Source organism: Pseudophryne corroboree, chromosome 5, assembly GCF_028390025.1.
Source record: "Pseudophryne corroboree isolate aPseCor3 chromosome 5, aPseCor3.hap2, whole genome shotgun sequence".
In the NCBI taxonomy this organism is placed as follows: Eukaryota; Metazoa; Chordata; class Amphibia; order Anura; family Myobatrachidae; genus Pseudophryne; species Pseudophryne corroboree.
In genome coordinates, this window is record NC_086448.1 from 702,739,689 (window position 1) to 702,753,022 (window position 13,334).

At 41.9% G+C, this 13,334-nt stretch overlaps 1 protein-coding gene across 10 annotated transcripts in view; it reads right to left on the reverse strand.

The window, feature by feature from the left end:
- Positions 1-13,334, reverse strand: part of EYA1 (EYA transcriptional coactivator and phosphatase 1) — a 125,687-nt gene that overhangs the window by 41,512 nt on the left and 70,841 nt on the right. For 7 of the 10 annotated variants that reach the window (XM_063923901.1, XM_063923904.1, XM_063923902.1 and 4 more), the window contains one exon: positions 12,579-12,668. The exons of the other annotated variants lie outside the window; for them this stretch is intronic. In XM_063923901.1, the coding sequence (XP_063779971.1) occupies positions 12,579-12,668 (90 nt within the window). The remainder of the gene's footprint in view (positions 1-12,578; positions 12,669-13,334) is intronic. 10 annotated transcript variants of the gene reach the window in all.

The following is a 13,334-nucleotide window of genomic DNA, read 5'->3' on the forward strand; positions in this document are numbered from 1 at the left end:
ATGTGGTAAGTGGCTATATATTGTTTGTTTGTTCTTGTATCTGTATCCTGATGACGTTATTAAATTAACGAAACGTTGATCTTTATCTGAGACTGCTGTGTCCGTTATATTTTGACTGAAAGACCCGTGAGTGCCACCATCTTTGTATATATATATATATATATATATATATATATATACATACAGTATGTATATATATATTTCCAAGTCTAGCACTCTCATAATGACATCATAACATCACAGCCAGTTCTGGTGCCATTTCACGTATATATATATATATATATATATATATTTATTTATTCCAGGTGCGGGATGGCACTCTAGGAGACTGTACATCAGATGTAAAGAAGACACTGCAAACAGTTTGCCGAGCATCTACATCTATATATATATATATATATATACATATATATATATATATATACACACGGCACCAGTCAAAGGTTTGGACACACTTTCTCATTCAACTGAATGAGAAAGTGTGTCCAAACTTTTGACTGGTACTGTACACTACGTATATATATATATATATATATATATATATATATATACACACATGCACACACACACACGCACGTCAGGAGATGTAATGGAGGTGCGGGATACACACATACACACATATATATATATATATATATATATATATACAAAAGAAAAAGTACTTCAACATAACTTGAGCATGTATTCCGATTGCACAGGGATGGCACACTTTATAGTAAAAGTAAATAGTTGAAATAAATGTCAACTACTGTATGTCTCTTTCCACAAATATTCAACCAGTTCCAGCGCTAAACATTATGGGCTGGGTTCCACTTTAACTAGGGAAAGAGTGTGAGGTTCCCTCCCATAGTCACATGCTGCTCAGAAAAAGCCTAGTGTCTCTATGGGAACAGGAGATGTGCAAGAAAAACAGTCTTGAGTTTTAAAGCATTATTGGCGTCTAGTACACAATTAGGACTTCAGGAGTGTCAAATCTGCCACCTCTGTGGTCCCATTATAATGAGCAAGAAGCTACACTACTGGACTCTCTCTGGAATCCAGCCTAAACTGTCTAGTGCTATGACTAATTAAGGATTTAGATCGGGGTGCATGCCATCAATATTTTTAATCATTTATTTATTTATGTATTTATTTATTTATTTATTTACCTTAAACAGTGCAGATACTATTAAACCAGAATCAGTACTGGTCTCTACGATGGAGTGGGAGAGGCTGACCTGGTTACCTCTTAAGACCCTATTGGAAATAATGGCAGTGAGGCCAGTGTTCCAATGATATATGACAGCTGATCATAAACACGGATTCATCAGTGATTTATTTTGCGAATAGGGGACAAATCATTGATTAACTAACAGGATCCCTGAATTTGGTGTAACTTAAGATTCAGTTGAAATGATTCACCCATCATAAATCAATATAGCCAAATGAAGTATTTCAGTGCCTTATTTTATTCTCTGTGCTGTGTGCACATTTATATACTGCCACTGTGAGATATAATCCAACATCATTATACTCATATAAATTGCTTTTTGTTGTGCAGATGACGCTCTAAATGTACTCCTAATTTATATTTGCCACTATAGAACATCAATATTAATTGTCTGCACAGCTGATCTGAAAGTGGGAATAGGGAGTAAATGATTGAATTCGAACACAATCAAAACAGAAGTGCTTATGGGTGAGGGTCAGAGGCTAAAATCAAGATGCTATAAAAACAGCCAATTGTTCTTGAACTAGTGACAATAAATCTATGAACTGCTGCCCCGATGATGAAAGAGTTGCATCAGTTGCAGATAGTATGAAATTTAGCAGCTACCCAACAAACATTATTGCCGCAATATACCAGTGTTTTCTTTTCTAGGCTGCTGGCTGTAAAATGAAGCATCTGTTTTTTTAGTTTGGCTTGATGATCTTTAAAGTTGTAAGTTAGTCTACTATGAGCTTTACTTCCTTAAATTGCCACACCCTCCATTTGAAAGAGAGAGACCCATGTGAATTCGGTAACATATCCTGTACAGTATCACACTATTGCCTTCCTTCTTTGTCTTCTATACACAATTGAGTATGATTAAGGTTCCTATGAAAGACGGGATAAAGTAATAAAAAACCACAGGTTCACACACCATCCACCTACACAAATACTATAAATCTATTTTTCTTATATATATGCAACGTGAGCACTTATCCCTTTCTGTTGTAAGATGAGGGTCCATTATCCTGGAAGTAATCCCTGTATCTCACATAGCACAGTATAGGACACAGACAAAATACAGTCAGGTATATTGTAAATATGTTGCTACCACCCTTTAAACTCGCACCTTTTGCAATTACTAGGCCTTGAGAGAACTGGAATCCTCATGGTGCATAGTAAATCCATGCCATTTTCCAAGGGATGACATCACCAAATTTGTAGCCTATGTACTGTACCTGTCAGGCAGGAGAAGGGGGAGTTTCCATGAAACATAACGGTTATTGTTTAAGTCTGTATTTAAAGGAACCAACCATGTCCCCAATACAGGACCTTTACACCCGTAGGGGTTGCAACTTGGTAATAGGGAAAAAAAGAGGGTCCCAGGTAGGTGAATCTGAGAGTTAAAGAGTGACTTAGACATTATCAAGGAAGATAATGGATGATGAAGCTGCAGCCGGTGTGTGAGAATAACAAAACCAGGTAGCAGTAAGGTCTGAATTCCTGCTACACCCCATCACCTCAAAACAGAGCAGATTCAGGGCGGGATGTACTAAGGGAAAAATGCAGTAAAACCCCCATTTACGGGGTTTTTACCGCATTTTCAAATGTACTAAGACCTGGCCGCCGGGTTTTCGCCGCCCAGGGTATTGCCATCTATGGATGGCGATACCCTATGGAAGCCTACGGGCTTCTTATCGCCGGCTTCCGCAACCCACCACCTCCGCTGCCCCCCGTCGCAGAAGACAACCCCCCCCCCACCCCGGCATACTTTCCTCCAGGCAGCCTGGACCCGGAAGGTAAACTCCTCCTCCCCCTAGCAACGCAGCCGGAGGTCCTTCCAACTGCAGGGGGGAGGAGGAGGAGGCCCCGGGGACAGCCTGCTGCTTTGTTCTCAGCAGCTGAGGAAAAGGAGAGCCCAGGGAGGTAATGGAGACCCCCCCGCAGGCCACCTCACAGGTATCGCGAGGGGCCTCCGTCACCTCATTGCGATGTTGATTGCATATGTTAGTACACATGCGATCAACATCACTGCGATGGGCGGCGAGGGGCGGCAACGTATGTTAATACATCCCACCCTCAGTGTACCCCATGGACAGAGGTTGATTGACCCTTGGTCCCTACCATGCTAGGAAAAGGGTTGGCTGTTTGGCCGCGATATATTCCCTGGTCCAAGCAGGTTAGCATGATACCAATAAGAACTGTAGGCTTCGTACTGAAGGGTTATAGGGGTGGAGGGCTCTCCGGGTGAATATATAAAAAACACACTATTAGGCGCTTGTCTTTTTGCACCCTTCCAGGGAATTTATCAGCTGATCACCAGACTTCTGAAAGACTGCAGCCACCTTATACCTAACAAGGGAGTGTAATCTGAAAAAATACTTTTTTATAGATCAACATTGTCACACTCTGTTTTATTATGTATGTGAACATATTATGCAGTGTTGTCAAATCTGTACCCTGCACAATCTGGAAAGCACTCACTTTAGAAGTATTCAGAAACAGGCTTAGACAACATCTGTTCACACAGTCATTGGTGGAAATTCATGTCATTTCATCACATCACAGTTGATGTAACTGCTTGCTCTATAGTGCTTTGAACTCCATATGTAGGGTCTATGCCCATTTATCAGGCTAGCAGAAGTCATTATGGAGTATCACCAACAGTGACCATCACAGTGGCTCTACTGGAACAGCTTATGAAAGTCATCACATCACTGCAATGGGTGGTATTCATGTGACCGGCGGTCGGGAGACCGACAGTCACATGACCTCCTCCAGCATCCCGACCCCTCACTATCCCGATGGTCGGCATGCTGACCAACAGGGACTATTTCCACTCGTGGGTGTCCACGACACCCATAGAGTGGGAATTGAACCCGTGGCGACCGTAGGTCGCCACCGAGCCCGCAAGGGGCTTGCTGCACTCGCCCCTCCCCGCCGGTATGCTGCCGGGATCCCGGCGTCGGTAAGCTGACCGTCGGTCAGCCATACTACACCCCACTGCAATAGCTCACTGGCAAGCAGAATGACCAATAATTCTATTGCAGTGCACACGTGTGACCCGGCAGAAGGGACCCTGACTGTACAATGATGTGGTATTTGCGTACTGCTACCGGCCTATATTTATTTATTCTTAAAATAGTCCTGAAAACATTTTCAGGCGATACAAAATCTGTCTGATGAATAGGACCCTATATGAGATTATCACTTATATATTACAAAACCTGTAACATTTCCTATATAGTTAAGTGATTTTCATCACTGTGTATTTTATTTTCATCTCCCTTTTTATCTTTGTTAAATGCAAAGAAAAAAAAATAGCTGCTGAAATGGATATGCACACCATTAACAAGATGTCCTGCTGATGTATTTATTATGTAGGTGTTATGTCATAACTGTGGAAATACATCTGCAAGAAACGCAGCTTGCTAATTGGAAAACAAAACTTAAATAATGTAACAGCACTTAGGGAGGTTCAGCTTGAATATTATAGGAATAGATGTGTAATCATCATTAGCTTTAATAGTTATTATGGGCCAGAATAGTACAAAATGCAGAGGTCATAGCAACAGATAAAAGCTTAAAGAATTACAGCTTAATACAGAAGTTTACAGGGTCACTTTGTTGTTGAACAAGCAGGGGTATTTGAGGGTTGGGGGCACAAATGATCAGGGCCTGAGTTTCTCAGGGGGCCTGGGCTTGCACACTCTCAAGATGGCACAGCCCAACCCCCTCAGTGCACATAGCTTCTTTAAAGTTCCCAGAATGAGGTTTGGCTATGGCCCTGTTTGGACATGTCGCTCTCCCAGTATTGGTGCTCAGCTGAGCTTCTCGCAGAGCTGTGGACAATTGCATTAAAGCATTTTGCATGTAGTGAAATATTGTTGGACAACTGCCCGAACATAATATGACCACAATAGAACATACAGATGAGTCCTCATACAGTATTGCTGCAGTCACACCAAGCGCCCCTCTAGGCAAGCCAGGTCCAGTAAGACTCTGTTAGCGTCGGGTGTCTTTTGTGCATCTTTTTTGCCAAAAATATGTCTTTGTCACAACAGAGACTGTGCTGATTATTTTTGATATGCGTCACTTGTATGATTTGCTAAGAAGGGCCCAAACCAGAATAATACTTTCCAAGGTGGTAGTACAGATTTAAGTCATGTAAGTGGATATTGTAGCACTGAGCAAATAGCAGACCCACAAGGTAAATAAAAACCCATTTGGTACACTCCGTGTCGGTAACAACAGATCTTCTGCAAGCCATTACCAATACAGCGCCTGATTCAGAGATGGATGCATTTGCACATCTGGGCGCTAGCAACTCAGATCCGAGTACTGCATACGGATCACCATTGCGACCATCGTTCATGATGGCGGAAGCATAAGCCTAAGCTTACTCACAATGGCCGCCTCCTGCCTCCCTACTAGGCCTGTAAATATGTATCAGAATGCACAGACACTGCCCTCACCACAACATCTCAGAAAATGGGGCCGTTATGCTCCTGATTTCTAGAAATGCAGGCAGCACCGCCCCACCCCCAAACAGCCGCAGTATGTCCATCATGCTGCAGCTTGGAGGCACTGTGAGTGATCTTGCAGAAGAAGACTTGGACATGCGCAGATCTCTAAACATCGCAGATGTTGTTTTTTTTTTTAGCTTATTGTTTATATGGTAGTAATTGCTCTATGTTATACTGTGCATTAATGATAGTAACGGGTCATACGGGATCCGGTCTCTAGGTCGACAGTAACTAGGTCGACACTATCTAGGTCGACTATTGGTTGACAGTAACTAGGTTGACAGGGTTTCTAGGTCGATAGGGTCTCTTGGTTGACATGTCCTAGGTCGACAGGACAAAAGGTTGACATGAGTTTTTCACAATTTTTTCTTTTTTTGAAACTTTTCATACTTAACGATCCACGTGGACTACAATTGGGAACCTGTGCTGAGCGCAGAGAGGCACCTTGCCCTTCGCTCGCCATGCGAGAGGACGCGGTGCATTAATTGGGGTTCCCGGTCACTTTACGAAGAAAATGACACAAAAAACCCATTAAAAAATCATGTCGACCTTTTGACCTGTCGACCTAGAACATGTCGACCTAGCATCCCTGTTGACCTTGTTACTGTCGACCAATAGTGTCGACCTAGACACTGTCGACCTAGTTACTATCTACCTTCCATAGCACACCTGGGTCATACTTCCCCCCCTCCTCCCTCTTTCCTCTCTCCCTTTTATTTTTCCTTTCTTTCTTTTTCTCCTCTTTTTCTTTCTTTTTTTTTTGGGGGGGGGGGGGGAGTGGGGAAGTTGGATATAAGGTGTTTATGATAGGAAAAGTTATTTATTGTGTTGAAATAGGTTTCTATTGGTGACACCAGATATTACGTTTTATTATCAGATTTTATCATCATACTATTTGTGAAATAAGGTGATGTACAGTAAGGTATTTGTAAAGATCTTGGACATAATATATGACTATATGAATGTTATTTATATTTTCTTTCTGTTTTTGTTTGTGAAATTTATTGACTATTAAAAATGGGATAAAGATATTTGGATAAAAAATAAATATTAGAGATGTAGGTAAAACATTGGGTTTACCTATATCTCTGAATCAGGTCCAGAGACAAGATAAGAATTCTTGGCAGTTATTACAACTAATCACAATTTCTATTGAAGAAAGGATACAAGTGTGACAATACTGATCTAACCAGGGGCTAGATGGAGAGATGGAGGGGTATGGGAGCATTCAGAGAGGCTTTTACAGTATGAGTCATATTACACTATCAGGCAGAAAGAGAAAATGGGAGGCAAATTATGCCGAAAAAAAGGGCAGGACCCTCAGTATATTTTCAGAGACTTAGCAGTGCCAAGGGTAGAATATGCTTATTCTAAGTAGCATGGACTCATTGCATGAAAAGCTGTCAGTATCTAAGCAGCAAAGGATTCTACATATATTATATTCTGACCCCTTTATATATATATTTTTTTTTTTTTTACATTCTTCTGGTGCTCACCAGATGTATTGTATCGTTACTCTTGTATCCTAATACTGTTTCCTTATATCACTTTTTTAAATTTTGACCACTTGTAGCCAGAGCTAGAAAATCCCAGGAGTCAGTAAGACGCTCCACCAAAAATTTACTGGCGACACCTGCTGAGAATAATTTCTATAAATGTTGCCTTGACGTCTTAAAAAGATCGTTGTTCCTCTGTTAAACTGACCTGCTACTGCATTGCACATTATGTATATTATAGTCTTTAAATATTAGTGGCACAAAATAATCTTTCCATACCACACAATGCTTACCACATACTGTACAATGATTGGATTACTATCTATAGCACATAGCAGGGCTTATTTAATAACTTGCTGAAAAGGGCACAAACTAGCTGTGTCCTATTGAAAGTAACCAGTAAAAAGTTATCTTTCATTCTGTAAACTGTGCTAGAAGATGACAGCTGTATTCTGATTGGTAGCTATGTGGATAACATTTCTCCACATTAGGAAAAACATTTCTGAGTACATTGCTTCTCAAATAAAAGCAAATAATGAACTATAAACATGTAACATCAAGAGGCAAAATATCACAACAAATTCATAAATTATCAAACTGATATATATATATATATATATATATACAAATTAATTATTCCTTTTATTTGTTCTTAACCAATCTTTGTCAAGTCCACTTTTAAAGAACTGCTAAAAGAACTCTTCAAATGTACATTTTTTTCTTAACCTATATTGGCATTCATAATACAGTTCTTTTTCTAAGTACAATAATTGAAATCTAAACAGAAATTCAACACATAATGACTAAGTCAAAATATACTTATTAATGAAAACACATGCCCAAGTAACAGGAGATCTGCTAAGAGCCTGAATTTCCCTAGACAAATAAGAAAAAAAATACTGAATGTGACATAAAATAATTTCTAATAATTTGAATTCTAGAGTAGAAGAAACATTTTGCCCCGGAATGTATAAAAAATAAAGTACATGTAAATGATTTGATTGCAATATAAGTTGCCAATTCATCTGCGAAGACTTTCTTTACAGATGAAAAGGAATCAAAATATAGGACAGATGTTGGAGAAACCACACTGCAAGTCTGTCACATACTGGCATTTTTAAATGATTTTGGCTCATCCATTAAATAAGGTGCATTTTGCCTGATTTTGAAAGAGGAAACATCAGGGAATGTTTAAAGGCCAATTGCTGCCAATTACTTTGATCAGGAGAAGATGTATTCAAAACTTTTCAGATTCCTTATTCTGTCTGAAATAACATACATTTCCAAAATCCAGCAAAACAGCAACTTGATGATTAATGCCTGTTGGCAGCTCTGCCACAAGCTTGCTTAACGATTGGGTTTTAAATAAACAGCTGTCTGTATCCCAGTGAAAGCGAATGTGGCTTGTTTCATGTAAAATATAGGAGAGAGCGGCTTTCCTAATGAAATGAGCTTGTTGGGGTAATATGCCCATCATTCTGTGGCTACAGGCATTTCAAAGAAGGGGAAAAGAGAAGTAGGGAATGTCTTAAAGGACAAATCCTCTTTCTAAAAAATGCTTAAAAAAGTTATTTATCAAGCCCTTTGGGACTGTTTAGTAATACAGTATGTGGTGATAGCAATGCTTTTCTACTGCGGTGGAAAGGGTTCTCTTACTGCTTTACCGGCCTGTGTAAAATGGGCGTGCGCATGTGTAAATCAACTTTGCCGGTTGACACATTCACAGTGGTACTGGAAACCTGAGCTTGGGCTATCAGTTCCACTGGTTATAAAAAATTATAATAATACAAATAAAAAATAAAAAATTAAATGTCAAAAAATATAAAAAAAATAATTCTACTGTGTTTTTTTTGTACCACTGTGGTATACATTATATTTTCTCAAGTAAAAGCCTTCACCAGAGAAACTCCACTCTGGTGGGGTGGTCTATGCCTAGCAAGAACTGCCCTTAACTCTTTAATAAAAACACAGAAGCTCTGGTGACAATATGCATGACAAAGGGCTTGTGAATCAAACATCTTGTACCTGAGCAGCAGAGGTTCATACAGAGCGTATAAGCTCTGCACATTGGCTGTCATTCCGAGTTGTTCGCTCGCTAGCTGCTTTTAGCAGCATTGCACACGCTAGGCCGCTGCCCTCTGTGAGTGTATCGTAGCTTAGCAGAAGTGCAAACGAAAGATTAGCAGTTCTGCTACTAAATAATTCTTTGCAGTTTCTGAGTAGCTCCAGACCTACTCACAGATTGCGATCAGCTCAGTCCATTTAGTTCCTGGTTTGACGTCACAAACACGCCCTGCGTTCGTCCAGCCACTCCCCCATTTCTCCAGACACTCCCGCGTTTTTCCCTGACACGCCTGTATTTTTTAGCACACTCCCGGAAAACGCTCAGTTACCTCCCAGAAACGCCCCTTTCCTGTCAATCACTCACCAATCAGCAGAGCGACTGAAAAGTGCCGCAGGATCCACAGCAAAACTGCTAAGTTTTCAGTTAAATAACTAAGCGCATGCGCCCTGCGTGCCTTGCGCATGCGCAATTAGCAACAAATCCCAGCATAGCGAAAATCGGCAACGAGCGAACAACTCGGAATGACCCCCATTGGTGGGAGATGGGGGTCTGAGTAAAGGGATCCCTCTACTGCAGTATGAGTGGTGGATAATTCATTTTTAAAAGCTCTTTTACAAAGCAGACTTATGTTCTCATAATGCACAGGTCGAGTTTAAATTCAGTATATCATAGACAGGGGTGTAGCGAGGGCAGCGCCCGTGGAGCTCATGCTCCAGGCGTCTGCCTCTGGTAAGGGCACTGTAGTCCCGCCAGCAGCTAACACTGCGCAGCCAGCGGCATGTCACACAGTGCTAGGCGGCTGCACTGCGTGAGGAGGAGGGACGGAAGCTCTCCCTGGCGCCACCAGCACAATAAAGTTTTTTTCCTTTTGGACACAGCGCACGACATTATGACGTCCGTGCTCTGTGACTGAAGAACAGGAGGAGCCACAGCTGCAGCGATGAGGATCTCAGCTCAGCACTGATCCAGGACGAGGGCAGGAGAGGAAAGTGTAGCTGCTGGAGAGACACAGGGGGGGGGGGGGGGAAGAAGCCATGGGGAGACACAGGGGGGCAGGCAGTCATACGAAGACAAGACACAGAGGGAGGAGGCCATGGGGAGACACAGGGGGGAGGAAGCCATGGGGAGACACGGGGGGGCAGGCAGTCATACAAAGACAAGACACAGGGGGGAGGAGGCCATGGGGAGACACAGGGGGGGGGAGCGATGGTGGGGACACAGGGGGGAGGAAGCCATGGGGAGACACAGGGGGGAGGAAGCCATGGGGAGACACGGGGGGGCAGGCAGTCATACAAAGACAAGACACAGGGGGGAGGAGGCCATGGGGAGACACAGGGGGGAGGAAGCCATGGTGGGGACACAGGGGGGAGGAAGCCATGGGGAGACACAGGGGGGAGGAAGCCATGGGGAGACATGGGGGGCAGTCAGTCATACGAAGGCAAGACACAGGGGGGGAGGAGGCCATGGGGAGACACAGGGGGGAGTAAGCCATGGGGAGACACGGGGGGCAGGCAGTCATACTAAGACAATACATAGTGGGGGAGGAGGCCATGGGGAGACACAGGGAGGCAAGCAGTCATGCGGAGACAAGACACAGGGGGAGGAGGCCATGGGGAGACACAGGGGGGGGAGAAGTCATGGGGAGACACGGGAGGCCGGCAATCATACAAAAACAAGACACAGGGGGAGGAGGCCATGGGGAGACACAGGGGGCAGGCAGTCCTATGAAGACTAGACACAGGAGGGGAGGAGGCCATGGGGAGACATGGGGGGGTGGGCAGGCAGTCATACGGAGACAAGACACAGGGGGAAGGCAGCCATGGGGAGACACAGGGGGGGAGAAGTCATGGGGAGACACGGGAGGCAGGCAATCATACAAAAACAAGACACAGGGGATAGGAGGCCATGGGGAGACACGGGGGGCAGGCAGTCCTATGAAGACTAGACACAGGAGGGGAGGAGGCCATGGGGAGACATGGGGGGGTGGGCAGGCAGTCATACGGAGACAAGACACAGGGGGAAGGCAGCCATGGGGAGACACGGGGAGAGACAGGGGGGAGGCAGCTTTGGGGAGATACAGGGGGGTGATGCAGCCACGCAGAGACTCCTCTTTAACTTAGCCCCACATGCACACTTGGGAGGGCACCATAGCATGTATGTGCTCCATGCGCCGTGGCTACACGCTACACCTCTGATCATAGATTTACTCCAGGAATTAAGCTCTCATTTAATTTATGCAAATTCCCTTTAATTCGGCAAGTACAATTTTCTTGGTTTATATAAAATAGTTATTCCAGTCTGCTACATTCAGTATATAAGATTCCCATACTGTTAGAACAGAAATCAGTAATATGCATGTGAAATTCAGCTTGCGCTGTGCAGAACATGCCCACCGCTTCTTTTACAGCTAAAAATACAGTAAACAGTTCTGGGAACAATTTACGCTAATTCTAATAATCAAAGTGTCTAAGGAAAATAAGCATTTGGTCTGATACATTTTTTATGGTAAATCTCTGACTTTCATGTTAAAACAAGAAACACTGGAGTTATGGCAAATAAATAAATAAATAAATACATATTAAATAAATAAATAAATGAAAAAAGATTGGGGGTTTCATCCAGAATCATACATGCGTAGTTCTTCTTGCTTTAAACTGTTGTACTTCAATTTATGCATAGGGGTAGACAGTATTTACTAAAGTGCGGGTTTATAAAAGTGGAGATGTTGTCCATAGCAACCAATCAGATTCTACTTATCATTTATCTAGCATCTTCTAGAAGATAGTAGCTAGAATCTGATTGGTTGCTATGGGAAAGATCTCCACTTCTATAAACCCGCACTTTAGTAAATAAACCCCATAGTGTACAAACAAGCAAATGACCCAAACTGCAATAAGATTGTGTAGTGTTCTTTAAATCATTGTGTAAATCTATTAAAGCAATGCAACTAAAACACAGTCAACACAAATACAATCATGCATGGTCACAACAAGGAAAATATGACATAAGTTCTGTATGTAGTGTTTCAATGTTGCTTTCTCATATAGGCACAATACAGAAAATAACACTGATTAAAGAGACATGCAATTTAATTTCCCCATGTGATCGCCTCATGCTCCTTAGGGTTGCATTCATTTTGCTAATACAGTATATATATATATATATTAGTATTTCTAATAAAGATTTGATGCATTTTTATTTATGCTAAATGTCACCCACAGTAGCTTGGCTTCATATTCTTATCAATTTCTAGAGAAATGTATCAGTAAGAGTTTTATTTATAATCATCAGGTTACACTTACTTCTAAATCATTGAAGAACAAATGTGTATCTGCCAAGTTAAAAATCATTTCTTCCATGCGAAGTCCAAGTGATACAGAGGTTGGTGGATCCTTATAGGACAAAAAATATAGAGTAAATTACAATTTTTCTATCAATCATAAACTCCCCAATTTGAAAACAAAATTCATATAAATCATCATTACACTGCATCATTTATATAAGGGAATAGCTAGAACCATAGTAGCCTGTGTGATACTACAGACCCTGATCAAATGATGTACCATACCTCTAAGGGACAATTTAGTCAAGGTGTGTATTGATTTCTGCATTCTGCAGGTCATATGATCTGGGTCAAATAAGAAATTAGATCAATGGATCAACCCCTTGGTTCTATCGATACATCAAATCATTATGTACAGAGGTAGCCATTCCTAAAGTAATTAAGGAAGCGACTGCCAGCTGCAAATAATTGCAGCCTGGCACGCCATGCAGTATGCTGCACCGCAGTAAGATGAGCATGGCTACTGTAAAGGAATGTTACTTCAATATTGTTAATGGAAGGACAGTTTGATGTCATACAATGACACTGAGAGGTGTCTATGCTGATTATGGTGGGCATAGTGCTTATATTTTCGTTAGTGGTAACTTTCATTCCTATGTAATACTTGATGAAATGAGCTGTATACTGCAATGCAGAACTGATATCGGTGTGAATAAATATTGCCATTTATTCATCAGTAGTTACCAGCCGTCAAAAGACGGAACAACTTAACAGT